The sequence below is a fragment of the Petaurus breviceps genome, unplaced genomic scaffold, assembly GCF_028583685.1.
Source record: "Petaurus breviceps papuanus isolate PSGF00001 unplaced genomic scaffold, PetGlider_PUasm1.0 90919, whole genome shotgun sequence".
Taxonomy (NCBI): Eukaryota; Metazoa; Chordata; class Mammalia; order Diprotodontia; family Petauridae; genus Petaurus; species Petaurus breviceps.
The window spans coordinates 27,578,703-27,605,035 of record NW_027187378.1 but is presented as its reverse complement, the minus strand read 5'-3'; the positions used below and the strand labels follow the sequence as shown (position 1 = coordinate 27,605,035).

The 26,333-nt window shown below is 38.3% G+C and overlaps 1 protein-coding gene across 1 annotated transcript in view; it reads right to left on the bottom strand.

The window, feature by feature from the left end:
* The window catches only part of MSRA (methionine sulfoxide reductase A), a 280,483-nt gene that overhangs the window by 40,843 nt on the left and 213,307 nt on the right, over positions 1 to 26,333 (bottom strand). The window contains exon 3 of the mRNA XM_069075967.1: positions 7,105 to 7,173. Within this exon, the coding sequence (XP_068932068.1) occupies positions 7,105 to 7,173 (69 nt within the window). The remainder of the gene's footprint in view (positions 1 to 7,104; positions 7,174 to 26,333) is intronic.

The window sequence follows — 26,333 nt, the reverse complement described above, 5'->3', positions numbered from 1 at the left end:
CTAAGTTACCGTGTTTCCCCAATAATAAGACCTATCCCTAAAATAAGCCCTCCCCTTACTGTGTAAGATTCCTCTAAAATAAGCCCTCCCCCAAAAATAAGCCCTATTGAGATTGCTACTGTAGTGAAGGTGATCCCCTGTGCTACACGCTATATTACGGTGCCCTCTGTATGTACCGTTCCCCCCCCCAGGTGAAACGCACGCCGCGCTCCGAGCTGCATCCAATCAGAGCTGCAGCAGTGAGCACGTCATCCTGTTCTTCCCCAGTGATTTGCTTGTAATCACTGTAATTACAATTTGCTTGTAATCACCAAATTGCTGTCAATGTTCATTAAAATAAGACCTCCCCTGAAAATAAGCCCTCTGGTGTTTTTCTGTCCAAAAAAATTAATAAGACAGTGTCTTATTATTGGGGAAACACGGTAGTTGTATCAAATGATTTGTAAATCATTTGCTTAACACAATGTCTAGCACATAGTAGGTGCTAATTCTTTCTCTTCCTATCCCATTGTCTGACCAGAATTGTTGTATATGAGAGCCCTTTGAGGACATTACTCCCCTTCTGCCAGTCTCCCTTTCATAAAATAATAATGATAGGCAACATTTATATAAAAGTAATTTGTGCCCCTAACAGAAGTACTATAATTAGAATTAAATGTATGAGGCTGTTTTTTTTCTTTAATAAAACTTAAGCTCTGCAGAAGTGACCAGTATGGATGCAGTTTTATTAGTACTTTTCTATTGTTAAAGGTGCATTTTTATTCCTGTACAACTATATGTAGTTTCTATGGTCATTAGATATACACAGTTCACACATACACCATAGGGAAGCACACTGTCAGTAGGCAGTTTGTCATTCACTGGCCAGAGGTGATGCCAATGAGTGGATTCTGAGTCACTTCAGATGCAACAAGGTCATTACGTAGGATGCTAAGACAACTCCTTGTCACAGTATGGTATATTAAGTGCAAAGAGTATCTTCTCATTTGTGGTCCTGGTCTTGTCACTAACTTGCTGTGTAACCTTAGGCACATGATATATCTCTCTAAAGCTTAGCTTCCCAAATTCCAAAATAGGTACACTATGACCTGCTATCAACCTCACAGAATTGTTCAATTAAACTCAACAAACATTTGTTATGCTTCTATGTGCTAATATGTGTCAGAGAGACTTAGGGGGCAGGAGGACATGATAACTATCTTCAAGTATTTGAAAGGCTGTTAAATCCCTTAAGGACAAAGTCTGTATCATTTTTATCTCTGTCCCCAAATCACCTAGTACAGTGCCTAATACATAATAGATGCCTAATAAATGCTTGCTGATTATCTCAATGATTGACACGTAGAAGAAAGCAAAGACTTCTTGGGCCTTGAGAGCAATTTTTTTAAAGCACTGAGTAGAAGCCCAATAAAGAGAAATTTTAATAACAATTAGAACTATGCAAAAATAGCATGGATGCCATGGAAGGCAGTGGGTTTTATTTCACTAGAAGTCTTAAAGCAAAAGTTGGAAAATCAAGTGTTGGGTATATCAGGAACTTAGGTAGCTAGGTGGCACCATGCACTTGAAATCACTTGAAATCATGGACTTCAGGCACTGGATTTGAAATCAGGAAGACATGAGTTCAAATTCAGCCTCAGACATTTACTAATTGTGTGACCTTGGGCAAGTCTCTTAACCTCTATCTCTTTCTAGTTTCTTCATCTATAAAACAGGCATAATAACAGCACCTATTTGTGATAATCACAACATTTATAACATGCTTTGCAACCTTAAAAGTGCTATAATCATGCTATACTATTATATTATAAGTATAATATTTTTATATTATATTTTATTATTCAATATTCTATATAAAATGTTGTTGGTTATATTATACATTAGTGCTAGCTATTATTATGTTGTATTCAGGTACAAGTTGGACTTGCTGCCCTGTTAAGTCTCTTCCAAATGAAACCCTATAAATTATTTTAACAATGTGAGCTATTATAATAAATGAAATATTATTATTGAGCTCCACATCCTTTTAGAAATCTAGTCTCAAAACCTTAACATCATCCTCAACTCCTCACTCACTTCACATCTTCTCTCCATTTAACAAAGCCATCACCCTGGCTCCAGCCCTCCTCATGGACTAATTCAATAGCCTCCCATTTAATTTCCCTGCCTCAAATCTCTCCCCAATTCAAACCATCTTCCACAAAGCTGACAAAGTGATTTTTCTAAAGCACAGGTTTGACCATGTTATACACACATGTGCACACACACATATGCACACACACATACTTACACACATGCTCCCTCCATCATACTCAACGAACTCCAGTAACTCCCTATTACTTCTAAAATCAAACGTAAACTCTCTCCTCGTTTGTTAAGAGCTCTTCACAACTTGGCCCCTCCAAACCTTTCTAGTCTTCTTACATATTACTTCCCTCAATACAGTCCAGATATAAGGGCTTACATTCTTTTCCTCACACACAACACTCCATCTCCAACTACTTCTTGGAGGCAGGGACCATTTTTGCTTTTTTCTTTATATCTCCGATGCTTGTCACCTAGTAAGCACTTAAAAAATGCTTGATTATCAGTCGATTGATTGACATTAAAGTTCTATATTAAAAAAAAAGTCTATAGTATATTCATTGAATGGATCCCATGAAGAGGATTTATAGAAAGTCATGGTCATATTTGTCATAAAGATCAAATAGGAAGGACTGTTTGCAAAGTGCTTTGCAAACAAAACACTAAAAAATGCTAGCTAATATAATAATTAACAATAATAATAATCACAAGATGCAAAGTCATGGCGGGGTTATGGGTTCTACAGATAGAAGAAATACAATAATAAGAACACAGATACAGGGAGGAAATAGGATAGCAAATAGTAGGATGCTAATCGTATGTTGTAGGCAGTACAAGAGAAAGAAAGATGAGTGTGAGCTGGTGCTGTCAGGTAAAGTCTGGTGGAGAGGAGCAAGGAGGGTTATTGCAGCTGGAAAAACCATCCTGAGAAAAAGCTAAGAGGCAGGTCTATCAGCCTAGGATATGGAGGACAGCAGTAAGTAAATCTTTGGGGATGGAAGGGATCATACATATTAAACACTCAATAAACCTTTACTGATTATAGAAGGGACACTAGGACACAATTGAAACTGCACAACAACTAGTATATCTAAAATTGACATTTCTACTGGGAATTGGTTAAGGTTAAACAGGAGGAATGAAGTCGCATCATTGGGGTTCACAAGAGCCAAGCACGGCAGTTTTACAATTATGCAGCCTTTGTAGGTACTTGAGAAGGGAAGCAACATAATGAAAGCTGTGTACATGAGACCAGTTAAAATGAGCATCAGTGGGAAAATACTTAGTTGGGAGGCTGCTAGATAATAATCTTTAAGGCAAGGTGACAGGAGGTTGAATAAGGTGTTGATAGTTGTCACAGAGAGGAAGTAACTGAAACAAATGACATTAGGAAGCATGACTCAGTAGGGCTTACTGACTGACTGGATATGAGGGGTGAAAGGAAAATATTATCGAACATTACATCAAGGTTTCCATCTAGGAATCTGAGAAAATAGAAGCATCATTAACAGAAACAGAGAAGTAGGAGTAGCAGCATAAGGAAAATGATGATATTAGTTTTCTGCATCAGTGGTTTCAAACTCAAATAGAAACAGATTCCTGCAGGCTGCATATTGACTTAAAAAACCACAAATTAGCATTCTTTATGTTATCTTGTATTTTTACTTATTTTGATAAATCTTTCTCAATTACATTTTAACCTGGTTCAGGCAGCACTCGGGAGTTTTGCCCATGCAGCCCATGGGCTGCCACCCAACGAACGTAAATGTTAATTTAAACTTGAGGTACATATGCACACATAAGTAGAAATGTGCCAGAAGCTGTGAGACATACAACACTGGAGCTTAGGGGAGAGCTTGAGGTTGATGAGGCAGATTTCAGAGACTTCAAAATAAAGACAACCTTGGAAACCAAGATAAAGGAGGACAAAAAGGTGTAGAGGAAAAAAAAGTAGTGTGGGCCAAGGGCTGAGCCTTAAGGACATCCACAGTGTGGAAATGATGGGGGAAAAAATGGCCTAGTGTTTGAGAAAATAAAGATCAGTCAGAGATACAGAAAGAGAACTAGGATAATGCACGTCAATTAAAAAAATCCAGGGAGGAAACAAATTTATAAAGGTATAATGATCATTTATAGTGATCATTAGAATCAAAAAAATTCTGCCAAGAGGACATGGAGAGAGATGGGTGGTGAGGCAATGAAGATAGAAGGTGTAGATTGTGGATTCCAGACATTTGACATCAAAGAGAATGAGAAAAATAGAACAAATAGAAAGGGAAGCTTGGTCAAGTGAAAGATTTTTCAGTTTTTTTGTTTTGTTTTTCCCAGTGGGAACTAGGTTCCTCAGGAGGTTGCAGGGAATAGACTTGAAAACATAGGCTAATTGGTAAAATTCTGAGATCGGTAAAAACTTCCTCCTCTGAGGCTATCAAGAAAGAAAAAAAAAAGAGGATGGAGCATAAAGAGCATGAAAAGAGAGATATTTAGGTCAAGAAAGAGTAAATAAGGTTTTTTTGTGTTTTTTTTTTTTAAAGCAAAGTAGGAAACAAAGTTATACAATGAATGAGAAAGAAGAAAGTGGAAGCAGGAAGTTAAGAACGAAGAGGAATTTGAAAAATGAAGCTGTGGGCAAAAAGCCTGGAAATTCACAAGACATGAATAAAAGAATTATTGAATAGAATTTATTTAATAATATTTCCCTCTACCTGAGTCCCACTCCACTCCTTTATATATATAGCCCTGCAATAAGCCTGAATCTTTAAAGCATAGAACACTACAGTGCAAACCCTGACAGATTCTACCAAGTGAAAAGGTCTCAAATACAAGTCCAATAAGAGAACATAATTTGAGGAAAAGTCTAAATACATTTAGAGGGGTTTATCACTAGGCTAGCCCTAGGGTGAAGTTTTTCAGCCACCATAATTCACCGATACTTAGTAAGGTGTTAGAAGAGTTAGAATACATACCCATAGAAGAAGTACCCACCCCAAAAAAATCACAAGATCCCCAAAGCACAGAAGGAATAGCTCACATTTACATACCGTAGTGCTTTAAAAGACACAATGCTACTTTTTCCAACAATGCTATCAGGCAGTAGATGTTGCAGTGTTTTGTATAAAGCAGACACTCAGTGAATGTTCTAATTTCTTAATTTTGTTCTTTAGTTTAGGAGAATGCTTAAAATCTACTCTTTCACAGAATCAAAGACTCAGAATTGGAAGGGACCTCAGGGACCATCTAATCTAATCCATAAGTGAAAAAGGGCATCCTCAACAATATCCCTAACAAATGGTGATCAAGCATCTATTAAAACCTGCTTTGTGATGGTCAGCAGCTAGGTAGTAGAGTGGATAGCATACCAGACTTGGAGTGAAGAAGACTCCCCTTCCTAAGTTCAAATCTGACCTAGGACACTTACTAGATATGTGACCGTGGACAAGTCATTTAACTCTGTTTGTCTCAGTTTCCTCATCTGTAAAATGAGCTGGAGAAGGAAATGGCAAACGACTCCAGGATTTTTGCCAAGAAAACCACAAAATGAGGTCACAAAGAGATAGACACATCTGAAACAACTGGACAACATGTGATGGTCACTGCACTAGGCACCTGAGATACAACTAGAAAAATGAAACATACACGGATCTCTAGGATCTTAGACATCTACAAGAAGAACTTTTGCACATATGAATAAATAAAACTACAAAGAGAGTAAACACAGACTAATTAAAGGGATGACACTACTACCTGGGGAATCAGGAAAGCTTCGTGGAGGAAGCAGCATTTGCACAGACCATTGCGGAGAATTAGAGAACAGAAATGGTAGAGGTGAGCAGTGAGTGAGCATGTTCCAGGAAGGCCTGTTTTAAAGGCTCATCACCATCTCATCAAAGATTGAGAGATGGAATGCTAGCTGTAGGACACTTTGGCTGGGATGTCGATACTATGAAATGGAGCATTTCTATATTAAGCCTGAAGAGGTAGGCTAGAATCAGCTTGTGAAAGGATTTAAATATCAAACAAAGGAGTTAAGAGTTTAATCTCAGAGGCAAGAGAGAGCCATTGAAGCTTTCTTAGCAGAGGAGTGGTACAGTCATACCTGATCAAAAGGAAGAGAAAGGGAATGAGCATTTATATCGTCTATGATGTGTCAGACACTATGCTAAGAGCCTTTTATAAATACTCTGTTTTGATCTCATTTTGATCCTAATAACAATCCTTCAGGTAGGTGCTATTATTATCCCCATTTGACAGCTGAGGAAAATGAAATAAACAGAGGTTAAATGACTTGCCCAGGATCACATTGCTAGTTTGCATCTGAGGTGGGATTTAAACTCAGGGAGATGAGTCTTCCTCACTCCAGGCCCAGTACTCCATTTATTGCACCACCTAGCTGCCTTGTATTTATATATTACTTATTTGTGTACACACTGTGTTTCCCCAATAAAATGAAAGCTCTTTGAAGCCAAAGTCAGGCAGTCAGAGAAGCCAGTTTTGAGGGTGCATAAGTGGCTTTGTCTTTGTCTCTGTACCCTTAGAACATAGCATAGTATTTGGCACAAAGTACCTAAATTCTGGATAAATAATTGTTGTATGAAGTAATGAACTCAAGACCAAAGCAGTCATATTTATGGGGATGACTATGGAAATGGCAACTCAAACAATTTCAATGATCAATGAAAGCAGCAGGGTCATATGATATCAACATAAAAATCATTCTTTTCCTTTTTGGTAAATAAAAACGCACATACCAAGTCACCTGATTAATTTATAGTACAGATATATGAAAAGTAAATAAGAAATTTAGGGATGGGTTTATTGAAATGAGAAAAATACCCAAACCCATAACTAATAACCATACATAAAATTTTATTAAAAGCTTAGAATAATTTTCAGTTGGACAGAATAATTTATCTAGAGCAATCCAAATATTAAAACCCTGAGGGCCCTTGCTAAAACTAAAAATTTTGGCCCCCATTCTTTCCACACAATTTGGGTTCCCTTTCAGATTTGATATCTTACCAAACAGAGCCATCTGTGTTCCCTCTGGGAAAGGTTCGACAGTCCTATTTCCATTGACATGATGTTTGACTAGAAAAAAAGAAAGAAGAAATGCAAAATTTTAAGTGGAAGTCCATAAACACATATTGACAGACATATTTTAAAATGTCAGTGAGCCCAATTTTTCAGTTCTAACTCTAAAGGAAGAAAAATATGCCTTCAAGTCACTGTATGTGTATGTATGTAGATAGACAGATTGTCATTTCAATATGTCTGACTCTTCATGACCCTATTTGGGGTTTTCTTGGCACAGATACTGGAGTGCTTTAGCATTTCCTTCTCCAGTTCATTTTACACATAAGGAAACTGAGGCAAACAGGGTTAAGTAACTTGCCCAGGGTAACACAGCTAACAAGTATCCAAAGTTAAATCTGAACTCAAGTCTTCCCGACCACCTTGCCACCTAGTTGCCCATACACCCATACATGCATACACACATACATGCATACATGTGTGACAGAAATATGTGTGTTGTACATATATGGATACATTCATACATATATATATATATATATATTTGTATTAAAAAAACAAAAGCTATTCCCAAATAAATGATTAGTCAAAGGATATGAACAAACAATTCTCAAAATAAAAATTTCTAAGTATTAACAACCCTATGAAAGAATGCTCTAGATCACAAATAATATGAGAAATGCAAATGAAAACCTTGAGATTTCACTGCACTCACAACAAACTAACAAAGATGACAAAAGAGGAGACCAGTCAATGCTAGATAGGTCTTAGGCAGATAAGCTGACTACTATATTGCTAGAGGATCTGTTAATCACTTAAATCATTTTGGAAAACAATTTGAGGGGCAGCTAGGTGGCACAGTGGATAGAGCACTTGCCCTGGAGCCAGGAGGACCTGAGTTCAAATTGGACCTCCTGTACATACTAGCTGTCTGACCCTGGGCAAGTCCCTTAACCCTGATTGCCTCCAAAAAGAAAAAAAATTTGAAATTATGGAAACAAAGTGCTTAAAATGACCATACCCTCTTTATTCAGAGATAGGACTACTAGACATATCCCTCAAGGAAGTATTTAATAAGAAGCAAGTTTTCACATACACCAAAATATTTATAGTAGCACCAAAAAACAATCAACAAAGTAGTTACTCATTGGTTGGAGAATGGCTAAACAACTCTGGTACATTAAAATAATGGAATATTACTGTACTGGAAGAAATGAATATGATGAAAACAGAGAAGCAAGGAAAGAACTACATAAAATGATACATAAAGTAATATGCAGAGCACAGAAAAGAACAGAGAAAATGCCTAAGAGTATGTAAACAGAAACCACAAAAACAATCAAAAGTGATTGTTGCAAAATACAAAGAATACACATGGCTTGAAAGAACTGATATGAGAAGATACTCCCACTCTACTTCTTTGGAGAGACTGGGAGATCCACTGGTGTGCTACAAGATATACATTTTCAATATAATATTTTTTCAATGTAATGAATGGTTTTGTTAAATTTTTTTGTTCCTCTTTTTTTCTCTTAAAATTTTTTTTTATATGGAATAGCTCTCTGGAAAGGAGTAAAAGTTTACTGGGAGAAATTTTGGTGATACTAAAAACAAAAAGATGGGGGCAGCTAGGTGGCACAGTGGTCCTGAGTTCAAATCCAGCCTCAGACACTTAATACAAAACTAGCTGTGTGACCTTGGGCAAGTCACTTAACCCAAATTGTTCTACCTTCCCCCCTCCAAAAAAACAAAAAGCCAAAAAAATAATAATAATTAAAAACAAAAAGATAGCAATAAAATTTAATTTAAAAAAAGGGGGGATGATGGGATGGGATGGTTGATGTATCATTGTATTTGAAGAATTAGGAAATTCTGTCAATGAACATTTATTAAACCCCTATTAATGCCAAGCACTGTGTTAAGTGCCAGAGATGCAAAAAAGGTAAAAAAAAAACAGTCCCTGCCCTCAAGGATCTCACAGTCTAATGGGGAGAGACAACATACAAACAACAAGTACACATGAGATCAAATGGGAGATAACCAATTGTGGAAAGGCATCGATATCAAAAGGGATCAAGAAAGGCTTCCTCTATAAGGTAAAACTTTAACTGAGACTTGAAGGAAGCCAGGGAAGCCAGGAGATAGAGATAAGGAGAGAGTTCTAGGCAGGAGGAACAGCAAGCGAAAATGGTTAGTCAAGAGGTAGAAGTGTACTATTCCAGGAACAGGTAAGAGGCCAGTATCACTGCATCAAAGAATATATGGGGGTAAAGAAGGTATAAGAAGTCTGAAAATTTGGGAAGGGGTCAGGTTTGAAAGAGCTTTGAATGCCAAACAGAGGATTTTATACTTAATCATTTTATCTTTGAGGTGACAGGGAGCTTTTTGAGGGAGGGTGGTAGAGCTGGGGAGGACTGACATGGTTAGACCTGCACTTTAGGTTAGCAAATGATTAATGCACAGGAACAGAATGGAAAACAAGGTAGCCTGATTTTATGACTAGGACAAAGGATAACAGATGGACAGCACAAATGCTGCACTAGTACCCAAAAATATTAGACCTAGATGAAAGTCTCCAAAATGTTGAACAGATCTTCTATGATGGATTTCTAGAAGTACACGTACAAGAGTCAGCACAGAGGATGAGGTGAGGACAGGCTGGTGGAACAAGAGAACACATTGATGAGAGCACAGATCCATTAAATTATCAAAGTACAGATTCAGATACAACCAAGGCAACAATAAAATGGTTGTGGGATCATTCCAGGATCTCATTTTCAAGAAACAAACATGACAGCATCCTAACTTACGCTACAGTTCTTCGAATGTAGATGGCTATAGCTTCTTAAAGAAGAAGCTGATATCACAAAGAATATAACTAATATTCTTTTTTTTCCTCAGTCCATGCTACTTAGATCAGGGCATGGTCTCAGAATAGGTGATAAGAAGCTCGTTTAAGTACTTCAAATATTAATCTGCTTTCATAACACCTGGCATACGACCATAATAGAATGAAGGGCAACTATATATTGAAGCATATGATCATGTTTTTATTGGTCTTATCCAATTGTAAATGTATCCATAAATTAAGTGGGTCAGGGATCATATTTCCTATACTATGATATCCCAATAAATATGAAGAGAAAAATACCTAAGATAATAATTTAATAGCATATTACAGTGCATGTATTAGTTTCCTATAAGTTACAAGAGCTTTACTAAATAACCACAATGTACTAAGAACTATAAAAACAGAGTTGAAGAGACAAGACAAAAGAACAATATTCCGTTATTTCTAATTCTCCCTTTTCTAGTGTATTTCATCAATCTGCTTCTACATTTTTTAACCAGTACCAAATGGTTCTGATGAATGATACTTTAGGACATAGTATGAGGACTAAAAATGCTATTCTACTTTCATTCTTACCTTTTTTTTCATTATTTCCCTTATTATTCTACAACTTGTTCCTCCAAATAAAAAATTTTATTGAATTCTGTAACATATATCTTTGACAGTTTGACTGGTACAGCATGAAAACTATAACTTTAAAAGCATTGTTGTTTTTATTATATTGGCATGGTCCAGTCTGACCTTAGGCATATCACCTGACCTCCTTGACCTTGGTTTCCTCATCTATAAAACATGTAAACTAGATGACCTCTGGGGTTTCTTATAGCTCTCTATTCTATAATGTTATATATAAAAGTGGAAACTTTCTGTGTGACATAACTACCAAAAGGTCGACTTATCCTTCACATATCTTTAATATACAAAAATATCACCATTTTAATACATAAAACTTCAAAATACAAATGGGGGAAGGATAATCATTCGCCCTTTTGTTGATGGAAACAATGATAATTTTAATGATTATTATGATAATATCTATCATTTATGTAGTGCTTTGAGGTATGCAAAGTCCAGGATCACACACATAAAAGTGTCTGTGTCCAGATTCATTTTGAAGTGTTTCTAACTTCAATTCCAGCATTCTATCCCAGCACAACTTTTCTTCTCTATGTTAAATATGCTCAGTTTCTTCATGGCATCTTCATATAATTTGAACCTGCAGATCCTTCCCAATATGAATATTTGTTTCCTTACATTTTTTTCTTGTTTCTGTACTTTCAACATTTGTTTCCTTGAAATTACATACCCTTCATCCTTCTCTTTCTGATCTCCTGATTCCCTATCAATACCTTGATGATAACATTTTCCATCTTATCTTCTTCTTAAGGTCCTCTATGGCCTGTAACCAGCTTGTATTTTCCTTTGAAGCTTTTGGTGCAGGAGTTCTGACTTCACTGTCTTCCTCCTGTTCCATGCTTTGATCCTTTTTGTCCCCAAAATAGGAGTCTAATGTTGGGTTCTTCTGTTTGCTTTGTTTCCTTTGCCTGGTCATGTTGCCACTCAATTACTTGACTTTTGGGCTTTTTGCCACAGTAGGACTCTGCTACCAGACAGGGGAGCTACATACCAAATGCTGGGGTTTTCTCAGCTGCCAGAGGTATTAGTTGGGTGCCCTTGCTGAAGCCTCCACATGCTCTGGCAAGCTGGACACACACCCCAGGACCGCTACCCTAGACCGCAATCCAGATCCAAGCAAATTAAAGCAAGAACAATTACCCCCTAGAGTGGTCACTTGGTCCCCCTACAGTCTGCAGACCAAGAGCTGAAGCTGCCATGTGGCAGGGGCTGTGCCACAGCCCTCAGCAGCTCCTCGCCCCAGGGGCAAAAGTCAACACACTCCCTACTACTGGGTCCCAAAGTCCACTGTGCACTGACCTCTCACTTTGTCCTTAGCATCTATGTGTTGATAACTCTGGATCACCACATCTGCTTGTGATCTGGAGTCCCTCCAGCCAGCGGCTGGTCAGGCCCGCCCTGGGGCTAAAACCTCGGTATGGGGCTGGGCTCAGCTCCCAGAGCCTGCACTGGCCAATTCCTGCCAGCCTGCCAGGCTGTCCTCAATGGGAGGTTAGCTTCTCTGTGTCATTTTGTGGGTTCTGTAGCTCCAAAGTTTGTTCAGAGTCCCCTTTTACATGAATTGGGGAAGGTGGAAGCCGGAGCCTCGGGAAGACCTGCTTCTACTCCACCATTTTGACTCCACCACCCCCCCCCCCCAATCATTTGCCTTTTAAGAAATTCTTCTTTAGGGGCAGCTAGGTGGTGCAGTGAATAGACTCCCTGGAGTCAGGAGGACCTGAGTTCAAATCCAGCTGCAGACACTTAACACAAAAACTAGCCATGTGACCTTGGGCAAGTCGCTTAACCCCAATTGCCTTCCAAAAAGCAAAAAAAAAAAAAAATTCTTCTTTGGATCTTAGATCCAAAGCTAAAAATGACTTCAGTAGGGGTGGCCAGGTGGCTCAGCGAGTAAGAGCACCGGCCGCAATGTTGGGATGACCTGGGGATCAAATCCGGGCTCAGATACTTAGCACCACACCCAGAAATAACTGGCAATGTGACCTTGAGCAAGTTACTTAACCCCGATTGCTTTAAAAAAAAAATGACTTCAGCAATCATCTAGTCAAATCCCTTCATTTTACAGATGAAGAGAGTGGGCCATGAGAAATTAAATGACTGGCCCAAGGTCACACAGAAGGCAAGTGACAAGAGTAGAGATTCAGAGTCAAGTCCTGTGCCTCTTTTGTTCCACAGAGTTTCCACTCTAACCCACTTTTCCCCACTTGCTTTATAAATGGATTTACCATAGTTTCTTTAAATAGCAAGCTTTACCACTGCATGTAAAATATTCATAAATTTATAGGCATCTTTTCAAGAACATATCTACTATACTATGCAAAAATATACCTGCAATTATGCAAACTAGTTAGATTGCTAGAGAGTCTCACTTTTCAGTATATAAACCGAATATCGATACATACTAAATGGTATAGATATGTCTGCAGAATAAATAAACCTATGCATATGTCTGTGGGTAACTATGTCCTGGTGACCAGCTACAGCAGCTTTAGCCTCTTTTCCACCTTTGTTTCTCCTACCTTGAAGGGACTATTTCAGACAAAAGCCTCTTGATTGGCTGCCAATGAATCCTGCCCAGTCAGATTCCCTCACTGTCTTATCTTTAGCCCTGTTTCCAGGCAATATGAGGGAGCAGGAGGAAAAAATATAGAGAAGGTAAATGAGAAGAGAAGAAAAGAAAAGGCAGTAAAAGCTGTGCAAAAAAAAATGTATGTATATACACACATATATGTATACACACACATATATGTGTAACTAAATAATATTAGCTTCCATTTATATAATAGTTTAACATTTAGAGAGGGAAGGAATGCAACTATTACTGCTCTCAATTTCCAAAGAAGAAACTGCAGCTCTGAAAAATTAAACAATTTGCTTGTTGGTCACAAGCAAAATGCCACAATGACTTTGAAATGTTTGGATAGGCCTGCCTCCTAAACAACTACAATGAAAACATGCCTGTGCATTGTTGTAAAAAAAAAAAAAAAAGAAAAGAAAAAGACCCAAATTGGAATTTCCATCTATGGAAGTGCTTTGTTAACATGAAAGTAATGTTATTTATATGTAATGCTTAAAAATAATCATGAAGATTAACAAAAGACTCTGCTTCCAGCTTCCAGGGGAGGTTAAAAGGCAGGAAGAAGAGTGGGGTAGAAGGCTACCTACTTAATTTGGAAAAAGAAATTTGGAAGGAATTGAGAAAAAAATTGATAGAAAATCCCTAGCTCCAGATTTTTACTTTTGTCTGCTCAGTGAAAAGTATAGAGAAGAAAGAGAAGAGACAGTGATTGAATTTGTAGGAAAAGAAATATGAGAGAATTTGAGGATAGAATCAAGGAAAACATGAGCTGAATGAGGATAAGGGCTCAATCTGCAGGAGGATTCGATTTGTGGGCACAAAAGAAATGTGGAGTAAAGACCTAGAGAAATGAACTCAAAGAGAAGAAAAAGAAGAAAAGGCAAGTGAGAAAAAGTATCACAAATTAGAAAGTTTGAAAAAAAGTAAACTGATAAGGGAAAAAATTGGCAAAATCAATAAGTTTTTTGAAAGAAGAGATTATGAGGAATCATATGACTATAAAATTTTTGAGAAAAAGGCAAGAAAGTTAGGTGTAGCAGTCAAGACACTAAAATGTGATAAAGGATTGTAAAAATCTTAACATCCACTTAGGAGGTGAATTGTAGAGAATCACAAATCATTCAAAAAACAAGTCTGATCATCTCAATCGCTAGGGAGAACATGAAAATGCTATAGTAACATGCATTAAGTGTGGTATGTTTGTATTTCTGCCAGAATCAAGTAATTGCTACTACATTCCAAATAAAGGCTGCTTGCTTTCCTAGAATAGAAACTGAAGGGGATCAAAAACATTTCTGCATATGCAAAGTTCTCAAAGGAAAAAAAAATGGCAGAAGGGCATAGATTAAAAAAAAAGATTATAAGTGACAGAAACTTGGACTTTGTCAAGAGACTGAAGAGTAGAAGAAGGACACACAGAGAAGGAAAGAAAGGAAAAAGACAATTGTCCATATGGTGTTAAAAAGCAAATTTGAAGCCTACCCTACAGAAGAGGACACTGACTTGAAGAGAAGGTAGCTATTCACCCTCCAAAGAAAGATAAAGCATAACCATGGAAGCTATAAGGCAAGGGATTACCTAATAGAGGAAAAAGGAAAAATAGAAGATAGTGGTGGTATCCCTGCTCATGGTTACTAAGGGAGATTTAGTCAAACTGAAAACTGTCAAAAAGTCTATGAGGCAGGCAGATATGACACAGTAAAGACTTATCCAAACAAATCATTACTACCCACTTCTGGTGATTCATCTGGATATAAATGATACCACCAGAAAGAACCTAGAAAATATTGTGAAATATCATGAAGTCCAGGGGAAAAAGAAACTGAAGCACATAGGTGCAGAGGTTGGCTTAAAGGAAACAGCTGGCTTAGAAGATGGTACCTGAAAATGAGATTAGAACCATAGCTTAAAAACAAGAATGATAGCCTACTGGCCAGAAATGGATGAAACAGTAATGGTACAATGGAAAAGGGGTTGCAATTGGAACTGGGTTTGAATCCTGGTCCTACCACTTATTGCCTATGTGACCTTGGGGAGATCATTTAATATCTCTGGTCCTCAATTTCCACATCTATAAAATGGAGGAGTTGGATGAGATGACTTTCCAAATCCCTTCCAGTTCTAAACCTATGATGCTCTTGTCCTACCAAAGGCTAGCAAGAATATATTTGCCTATCAAACTGTGTATACGTTTTGATCCAGAAATACCACTACTAGGTTGTTTCACAGATAACATATAGGAGGCACTAGAATTCTTGGTCTCCAGCCTTTAACAGGTTCACTCTTGATCTGGTCAGACAGCTTCAGAGGAGTTAGTAATCAACTTTATTCTAGTCTAGTCTTTTCAAATGGTTGCTAGGAGAACCAGCTCCTACAACATTCCCTAATCACTCTTCTTGTAGGGGCTGGTGAGAAGGGGGGAGGGAGGGCCAACTACCCCTATGTTTTGATGGGGTCAATAGAGACAGGCACACTTGTGAACTCCCCCAAATCCCCTCAAGCTTCAACAGGGGTTGGTTGAGGCACACACAATTTCCCCTATGGGTTTCCTGTGGTTTTCCCCCATGAGTTCTCCCCACACACTGACCAGTGCCCACCTGCTTTATAGGGCAACAGACAAAGAAAGCATCTAGCCAACATTAAGCTCATGGGTTAACTTTAGCAATACTGTATTTCTGCACAAGCATAATAAGTATTACATTATGTCAGCCCTTATTTCACGGCACAGCATCAGTAGGACTATCACTACGATTCTGGGAAGTATTATTTAGAATTCTTGGGGCTATTCTGGGAATAATTATCAAACACCTGGAAACAAAACATTCCCATGGTCACGAATCCTGAGAAACAAACTCTAAGAAGGATAACAAAATCCTCCGTCCAAACAAAGGTCTGTATCCCAAATAGATGATAAAAAACAGAAAAGGACCCACAAGTACAAAGATATTTATAGCAGCTCTTTTTTGCGATAGCAAAGAACTGGAAATTGAGGGGATACTCATCATTGGGGAATGGCTGAACAAGTTGTGGTATAAGAATGTAATAGAATACTATTGTCCTATAAGAAATAAAGAGCAGGCGATTTCAGAAAAACCTAGAAAGACTTGCATGACGTGATGCTGAGTGAAATGAGCAGAACCAAAGAGAATATTGTGCACAATAAAAGTAACACTGCTCAATGATCAATTTTGATCGATTTAATTCTTCTCAATAATACAATGACAATACAGACAACTCCTTAAGATTCATGATGGACAATGCTGTACACATCCAGAGAAAGAACTGATGGAATCTGAATGCGGATTGAAGCATGCTATTTTCATCACTCTTTTTTTTTTGGAAGGGAGAAGGCAGGGCAATTGGGGGTAAGTGACTTGCCCACGGCTAGTAAGTGTTGAGTGTCTGAAGGCAGATTTGAACTCAGGTCCTCCTGACTCCAGGGCAGGTGCTCTATTCACTGTGCTACCTAGCTACCCCTCATCACTTTTGGGGGGAGGGGGTGGGGGTTAAGGGGGAGGGTTGTGATTTTTTTTCTTTTACTCTGTTTTTTCTTTCACAACATGACTAACATGGAAATATGTTTTACATGATTATACATATATAACCTATATCAAATTGTTTACTGTCTTAGGGAGGAAGTAGGAGAAGAAGAGAAAAATTTGGAACTCAAAATCTTTCAAAAAATGAACGTTGAAAATTATCTTTATATGTAATTGGGAAAACATATTAAATTTAAAAAAAAAAAGAATGTATTTGCCTGATACCTTCTAAATCTAATCTAAAAGGCTTTAAAACTAGATGGGAAAGTGATACACAAAGCAAGAAACCGTGGAGGTATTAATAAAAGATCAATCCAATCTCCTCATTTTACAGATGAGAAAACTGAAGACACAAGAGGTTAACAAGAGGTCACACAGGTAGGGTGTGTGACCTGAACCCAGCTCATCTGACCATAAACCCAGCACAGTGCCCCACAAAGAAGGAAGAACACTGGCAACAGTCACCCAGAAGTTCATACCAGATAAAAAAGAAGACAACTCTGAAATCCATAAGCAGGGCAGAGAACGTGAGGCTGCTGATCATGGAGACAAAGGAAAGGGAGGAGCCGAGAAGAAGGGAGGGTGGGTAATCAGTGAAAGGTGAGGAAACCACAACCACAGCCACAGGGACTAGGTCCCAGGGATGCTTAGAAGCTGGAGGTTCACACTGAAACTTCCAGAATACAAAAAAACAAAACCTAAAGAAAAAGGGTCAAGGATAAGATCTGTCATATACAACTGCTATCCCAATGGAAAACTGACAGGTCATCCAGCATTTTACTCTAATTCATCAGTCTTCTGTATTTCCTTACTTAATAGTAGTAATAATAAAATAAAAAATATGTAATAAATAAATAAAAATAGTAGTAATAATAAAATAGGAAGAGGAGAAGGAGGGGGGAGATGAGGAGGAGGAGGAGGAAGATGAAAAAGGAGAAGGAGGAAGTGAAGAGGGCAAGGGCTGCAGGGAAAATGTTTGGGGACCAAGAATTAGCTCTTATTTCTATTACACTTTAAATTTTATTTTCCCCACATATTGTAAGGTGGGTAATATAGTGCTATTATTCCCCATTTTATAAATAAGGACACTTTAGCTTAGAGAGGTGAAATGACTCTTGCCCAGGGTCACACAACTAGTACAGTAAATGGCAGAGAGAGGATCCCCACCCAGGTCTTATCACTGTGAGTCCAATGCTCTCTCCTCACCCATATAGCACATTGCCTTTCCCTACTGCCTTTCTCATCTTCCAGTGCCATTCAAGCCACTGTCTTTGCTCTTGACAATGGCATCAAACTTCAATTGCAAATGACAATAATAAGGGACCATTTTGTGCAATAGAAAGGGAACTGGAAAAAAAATAAGTTTTTTTTTAAAGGGGGGGGGACTGGACTTAGAACCAAAAACCCTAGCTTCAAGTACCAGCTTTGCCACAAAGGAGATACTTTAGTAAGTTTCACTCCTTTCTGAAATTCAGTTTTCTTGTCAAAATGCAAAGTGGGAATAATACTAAGACTATCCAGCTCTTAGAATTGTAAAGAAACCAATTATAAAGTGTAATTTATAAATGTATAAAATGTGGGTTTATTAGCATCTCAGTCTGCAAAGGGGCATACATAAATCAGGTGCTCTCTACTTACATTTAATGGATTTGGAGATTGTTAGATTTGGAAGGCACCTTAGGAAGATCATCAGGATCAACCTATTATTTTAAAGGCAAGGAAAACTTAAATGATTTGACTAAGGTCATAGAATAAGTGAATAGCAAAGACAGGATTTGAACCCAGGCCTCCTAATTCCCAATCCAGTGCTGCTTCCTTTTGCTTTCATGACAGAGAAATCAGAATTTCCTGAAGTGCAAGAGCAAGGGGGGAAAAATAAGAAGGAAAAAAGCCCCAAACTCCCACCTCCCCAACGGAGTATAGTCTGGGTGGTAGTTTGTGGCAGGAGGTTGTAATGTATAGCCATTGTGATCTTAATATGTGGGCACCAAATCCATCCTGGTAAACATTACACCCAAATGTTAGCTGGGAGAAAACTGAGAAAAGCTTTTCAGCCAAAATGGTTAATGAGATAATAGATATGAAAAGGCTTTGAAAAGTGTAAAGCACTATACAAATGTGAGGTGTTATTATTAGCATCAACAATAAGTATCTACTCAATTTAAGAGGCCTTTTTCTGCCTGAGTAAAACTAGCCTAGAATTATCCTCCCTCAGTTTGATTATCCTGGTTTACACATTTCTGTTCTTAGGGACCAAGAAGCAAGACTACCACTAAAATTAGAAGCAGCTAATCTCAAAATGAGAGAAGTGAGTCCAGCCTCAGACACTTAACACTTACTAGCCATATGACCTTGGGCAAGTCACTTAACCCCAATTGCCCTGCCTTCCCCCCTCCAAAAAAAAGCAAAAAAGAGAGAGAGAGAGAAGTGGAGGAGGTCTTAGGTGTCATCGTACTCAGTCTCCACTTTTTTTTTACACAAATGAGGGAAAGCGATTTGCCCAAATTTACCCAGCCTGTTGTCACCCTTAGCAACTCACTTAATCTCTGTTAGCCTTTCTCAGTCAGCTGACACCAATGTGCCAGGCAGTGTGCTAAGCACTGGGTACATAGAAAGACAAAACCTCCTCTCTAAAGGAAGTCACAGTCTGATGGGAGAGATCATAGCAAACAACTATACAAGCTACATAAATGATAAACTGGAAATAATCAACAGAGGGGAGGCAAAAGCATTGAGGGAGATCAGAAAAGGCTTCCTGGAGATAGGGGAATATTCACTGGAGCTTGAAGGAAGCCAGAGAAGCCTGGTGGAGGTGGAGATGAGGAAGGAAGCATCATAGGCATGAAAGACAGGGGGAAATGCCCGCCTGGAGTTGGGAGATGAGGTGTCTTGTGCAAGGAACTTACATTAAGGAGGCCAGTGTTACTGGATCATAGAGGGTGTTCGGGGTAGGAGGCTGTAAGATATAGCTTCCTCATCTGTGAAAATGGGGATAATATTTGTCTCTGAGAGTTGTGGTGAGCATCAAATCAGATAACATTTATAAAGTGCTTTGCAAACCTTAAAGCAATTACATAAATGTGAGCTGTCTATTTTGGTGGTGGTGGTGGTGATACTGAGCTGAAACTAGAACTCAGGTCTCTGACTCCTGGTCTTGTGATCTTGCCCACTGTTGGATGGAGAAGTAACAGTTTAACAGTAGTGTACACCAAAACACGACTTGACAATTTTCAAAACACTTTGTATCATAATTTAGAGTGAGAAGGACCCTTAAAAGTCAATTAATCTAATCTGCTCATTTTACAAACAAGGAAACAAAGGCTCAGAAATGTAAGATAAAAATTACCCAATTAGTAAGTGGCAGAGTTAGGATTTAAACCCTGGTCTTCTGACCTCACATCCATCATTCTTCTCACTCTACCACACTCTGATCTTTGCAAAAACCCTATGGAGCAGAAAACAGTTTTATTGTTCCTTGCCATTTTACAGATGAAGGAATTGAGGCCCAGAGACATTCAGTTACTTTCCAATTGGATGATACAGTTGTTGTACCAAGCCAGGAACTGAAGCATTCTGGCTTCAAATTTAATCTTCTTTCCACATCAGGAACAACTGTTCTTGTAGACTTTTCTCTATGTTCCAAAAAAAAAAAGCATTTTTTGTTTTCTTGGTTCTGCTTATTTCATTCTGCAAGAGGTGCTTAATAAATGCTTTCCAGTTTGATCTGACTAGTATTGAAAAAGGGATCTTAACTTCTTTGATTTGGGGCAGGAGTTCATTGTTGCTTTCTCATCTACCATTTTATTGAGAGGGCGCTCCTAGTGAGAAAAGTCCTTCTTAATAACAAAGAACTGTTCTACAACCTGCAATCACTGAGAGGTTAAATGATTTGCCCAGAAGTTACATAGATGGCATTCCCAACTTCCAGCACGCTTTATGTGACACTGTCTCAAAAAATATATGCATATATTTAATGATGAATGTGTCAAGGTGGTGCAGTAGATGGTAACCAGGAGTTAGGAAGCCCTAGGTTCAAATGTGGCGTCAAACACTAGCTGTGTGACCTTGCGCAAGTAAGTGACTTAAGTTCTCTGTGCCTGGGTTTCCTCATCTATAAAATGGAGATAAAGACAGAACTTACATCCCAAGGTGGTTGTGAGAAGAAAATAAAATATTTCTAAAGTGTTTTGCAAGCTTCAAAGTGCTATAGAAATGCTAGCTATTAATATTATTATTATATCACATTAATCATAAATATTTATTATGCTATAAAGAATTTCATTGTCAGCAATCTGCTCTGAGTGAGAAAGCAAATTCAAATAGAGTAAGTGGGTAGATAAGGGAAGGTGGTATAATAGAATGCGGTGGTAATGTATTAATCCCAAAGAAATGGATTTGGAATCAGGGACCTAAGTTCAACCTGCAGATTTAACATTTACTAGCAATGTGACCTAGACAGAGGCTCGATTTTAATGGAAGCTCCTTGAGAGCAGGGACTGTCTTTTGCCCTTTTTTTTGTATCCCCAGTGCTTGGCACAGCTCCTGGCACATAGCTGATGTTTAACAAGTGCTTGCTGACTGCCTCACTGACCTAACTTCCTCACTGGTAAAATGAGAATACGTTGACACAACATGGATTACTCTGTACCACAGCACACTGGCATCCAGAAGTAAAATAGGCATTCATGTACAATGAGCATTGTTTCCACTTAGCTAGTAGTCTATCAGTCAGAGAAAGCATAAGCATCAGTTGAGATAATGGAGGTAAAAACATTTACACAGTATTTGATTTTGTGTTATTGTTCACCATTAAGTAGGAAGGCACAATGATTGCAATGATGACAAGGAGATCGTTTCTCTATCCATATCCTCTCCCTTAGTACTCTCATCAACTCCCATGAGATAAATTATCTTTTTTATGGAGATGACTACCAAATCCATATATCTAATCTAAATTTCTCTTCTAAACTATAGTTCTCCATCACTAACATGGTTATGGAAATGGTTCTGGATTTGGAGTCAAAGGGCCTTGGGTTCAAATACTGGATCAGGCTGTACTACATGTATGACCATGGGCAAATCACTAAACCTATGTGGGCCTCAGTTTCCTCATCTTTAAAATAACAGGGCTCTTCTAGATGGCTTCTAAGGTCCCTCCTAGTTCTAAATCCATTAGTATTTAATATCTACGACCTCAGCCTGGATATTCTACCATCTCAAATTCTAATTGTCCAACATAGAGCTGATTATCTTTCTCCTTAAACCAAGAGACCCTCAGAATTTTCCTGCTTCTGTTGAGAGTACTATCAATCCTTTCAACCATCTAGGTTCATAACTTCAGTCATCTTCTATTCTTCCTTCCCCTCACCCTCATGTCCAATCAGCTATAAAATCTTTTTAGTTCTACTTCCACAACCTTCTTTCCCCTGTTCCTTACTCACAGAACCATCACTCCAATTCAGCTTCTAACTACCTCTCAACTAATGTACTGCAATAGCCTCCAAACTGATTTCCTGTTTTCTGTCTCCCCCATTTCCAATTCATCTTCCAACTCTTGTCAAATAATCTTCCGCAAGCACACGACTGACCATGTCACTCCCCTGTTAAAGATTCTTCTGTGGCTCCCCATTGTCTCTGAAATAAAATATGAACTTCACCGCTTAAAACACTTTACAATCTGATCCCAGCCTACCTTTCCAGATGTATTCCATATTTTTCCATTTATACATTCTACATTCCAAACAACTAACCTACTTCCTGTTCCCTTAATTCAGGAAGGCATTTATCTCATACCTAGTTCAGTGCCTAGCATGGAGTGATTGTTTAATAAATATTTGCTGAATTAATGAATGTTATATGAATATTTTTTTTACATTTCATAGAAGAAATGATATATTGGTCAACAAGGTTTAGTAATCTGTGTCTGGTGTCAAGAATTCTTGGGACCATACATATTTCAAAGAGTTAATGTATAACCTTGGACAATGTCTCTTGGCCTTAGTTTCGTTCTCTGTAATATGAATGAGTTGGACTAGATGACTCTAAGGGTTATTCCAGCTCTAAATCTATGATTCCATCATTTGTTAGAGCCACTTCCTCTACCTCCAATGACTGGATCTTCCCTTGGACACAGTCTGTATTTACTTAGCTGTGAGCACATGGCATCAGCCTGATAGAATGTAAGCTCTCAGACAGGGGCTGTCACTTTTATATCTGTATCCCCAGCATCTAGCCTTTGTATATATGGCAGGTACTTAATCGATGCTTGTCCATCAACTGACTTTCAGAGAATGGAGTTCGAGAGAGAAGTCTTATTTGGTATTTACAAGTAATACAGGACTGGGAGACATGATCTGACAAGGTTGGAGAAGGCCAGGTTGGTTAGTGGGCAGCTAGCTCATTACTAGTCACCAGTGTGATGAAACAGCTTCGTGATTTTGGACTGCCCTCAGAGAGCTTTCAGGAATAGGGAGGTAATTTTCCTGTTGTACTCTAACCTAATCTTACCACGGCTGGAGTTTTGTGCTCACTTCTGCATGCTTCAGTTAAGGAAGAACATGAAGAAGCTGAAGACAGTGCAGGGGAGGGCAACCGAGATCAGGAAGGACTACAAAGTTCTCATAGGATGCCTAGTTAAAAGAAGCAGAGCTGCTTACTGATCGACTGACTAGTCAGACTGGCAAAAAGAAGACTCAAGGGGGACATGAGAGCTGTGTTTAAGTATTTGAAGGGCTAACAAATGGAGGAGGGATTAGACTTTTCTATCTGGCCTCAGGAAAAAAAAAACAGAAACAATGGTTGGAAATTACAAAGAGGTCAACTGAGACTTTAAATTAGGAAAATCTACCTAACAATCACCTCAATAACTAGAAGAGGACCCTCTAGTCCTCCATATACCCAAAGCCATGCTGGATCCACCCTAAGGCATGATCAAGTGTTGGTCAATTTCCTTCCACTGAAGACTGCATGAATGAGACACAAATATTATTGTCTGAGACTCTTCTGAAATTCTTTGGGTGTCTTTGATGAAACTACACAGACAAGCTGGTTGCCTAACAACAGAGTCTACAATGGGCCCCATATCTGAGGCACTGTTTTCTTGTTTGAATTAATTCCCCATGTGACCTAGACCGTGGCTTAACCCGGTATATTTCACATCTGCCTACACAAATAACAATTTACCAGAAACTTGTAGCCTCATTGTAGGGAATTATGCTGGACAGTCTGGGATCTTGCCCTTCCTATCAAAGAAGCCAATTCGGTTCCAGCGGGAATCCAGTTACATTCAAATTGCCCACAAACCATCTGTCTGACTCCCAGATTATCACCAATCTAGGGGCACCTCCAGGGATCTAAGTCCATTCCAAGGCCATTTACTCCCCAATTCACTCAACACTCAACAGTGTTCATTAGAAAATCAGTTTCCACTTGACACCAGGGAATTGGCAATGTTTTGAATACACTGAGAATAACAGCACATAGTTCTGGAAACCAAAATGCTGTTACCAGGCAGGAAAGAGAAAAGCAAAAGAAATTTAGGAGTTGGAGAAACTAAATGGGAAGAGTGTAACCAAGGCACGTGACAGCAATATACCAATATTAGATTATCCAAATATCGCGCAAGAAGAGTTATTAAAAAACAAAAAAAAGACTAGAAAAGTAGTGGGAGAGACAGGTTATAAAGAGCTTTAAAATCAAACAGAGGATTTTATATTTGATCATAGTGGTCATAGGGATCCACTGGAGTTTATTTAAGACCTGAACTTTAAGAAGATTACTTTGATAGCAGAGTGGAAGACAGACGGAAATAGGGAGTAATGAAACAGGATACTGTAATAGCTCAGGTGGGAGTTGATGAGGGCCAGAACCAAGTGGCAATGGTACTTGGTGACAGCTTCAGAGGAGAAAGGGGGGGCACACATCAAAGATAATGCCAAAGGTAGAATCAACAGTTCTTGGCAACAGATTGGATATGGAATGGGGCAAGGGGAGAAGGTGAAGAGAGTAAGGAATTGAGAATGGTTGTTAGCCTAGGTCAGGGGTGGGGAACCTGTGGTCTTGAAGCCACATGTTGCCCTCTAGGTCCCCTTGACTGAATCCAAACTTTACAGAACAAATTTCCTTAATAAAAGGATTTGTTCTATAAAACTTGGACTCAGTCAAAAGGCCATACCCAAGGACCTAGAGGGTCACATGTAACCTCGAGGCTACAGGTTCCCCAACCCTGGCGAATGGGAAGCTGGTAACAAGGGAGTTATAAGGAGGGAAAGATTTTGGGGAAAGCTAATGAGTTCAGTTTTGAACTGGCTGAGTTTAAAATGGCTGTGGTACAACTGGTTTGAGAGATGTCCAATAGGCATCTGGAGCTGTGAGACTGGAGGTCAGAAGAGAGGTTACGGTTGGATAAATAGATTTGAGAATCATTTTTACAGAGAAGCTACATGAATCCATGGACGTTGTTGTTGGTGAGATTTGTCTTGCTCGACTATACATCTATAACAAGGATTTATTTTTCTTTCTTTCTCAGTAGGAAGGAGTGAAGGTGAGGAGAGAAGGTGGATTTTTCTTGACTGAAAACAATATATTTTTAAAATGACTGAATGCATGGTAGCTTATGAGACCAAACAAAACTATATAGAAGGAGTGCAGAAGAGGACAGAGCTAGATAATCAGCAGTTTAAATGTTAAAAACAAAGACAAAGGTTTTTGACCCCAAACTGGTCAGAAGCATGGAAGCATAAGAGTAATGAATAATGCTCAGAAAGGCTTCTGACTTAAGGTACAAAGGTTTGGGCTCATTTAAAATACATTTTCAACTCAAACTTGGCAAACACTTGGCTTACATTAATTAATGATTGAGAAAAGTTAAAAATGAGCCAGAGAAATGCCAAATTGCACTTATGAGTTTATATTTCTTTTAAATCTTTAGTTGTATACTGTTAATACTTACTACTATTTTAAATTATATACTTAACTGGTTTAATATAGTTTTATTTTAATACATATTTCAGTAATAGGGATAAGGACCAGGAATAGGAAAGACCAGAATAAAGAACTGCAATTTTATCAGTATAAAAACCTCTTCAATGAAGAAACTACCCCTACCAAAGTCGGTCAGCACTTTCTCTGCAACTTAAAGTCTTAGACAATTGCCCAGAATACTGATATATTAAGTGAATTGTGAAGGGTCACACAGCTAATATGAGATTATCTGGTGAAATCAGGTGCAGGAGGTTTAGAAGCAATCAGTAGTCGAGGCAGTTAGGTCTGGAATTAGAAATACCTGAGTTCAAATATGACCTTACACACTTACTAACTGTAACCCTAGAAAAGTTACAACCTCAGTTTGCTCAACTGTAAAATGGAGATAATAATAACCCCTACTTCACAGGGTTGTTGTGAGGTATTATTAAATATTAGCAAATGAGATAATATTTTCTGGGTGTTTAACACTGTGCCTTCTTCTCATCCCTCTGTAGTGGAAAGATTTTTAATCTAGAAGTAAAAAGGCAGGGCTTGAGAATGGCCAAAGATTACGATCCTTAGTTTCCTTACCTGTACAGCACTATATATATATATATATATATATATATATATATATATATATATATAT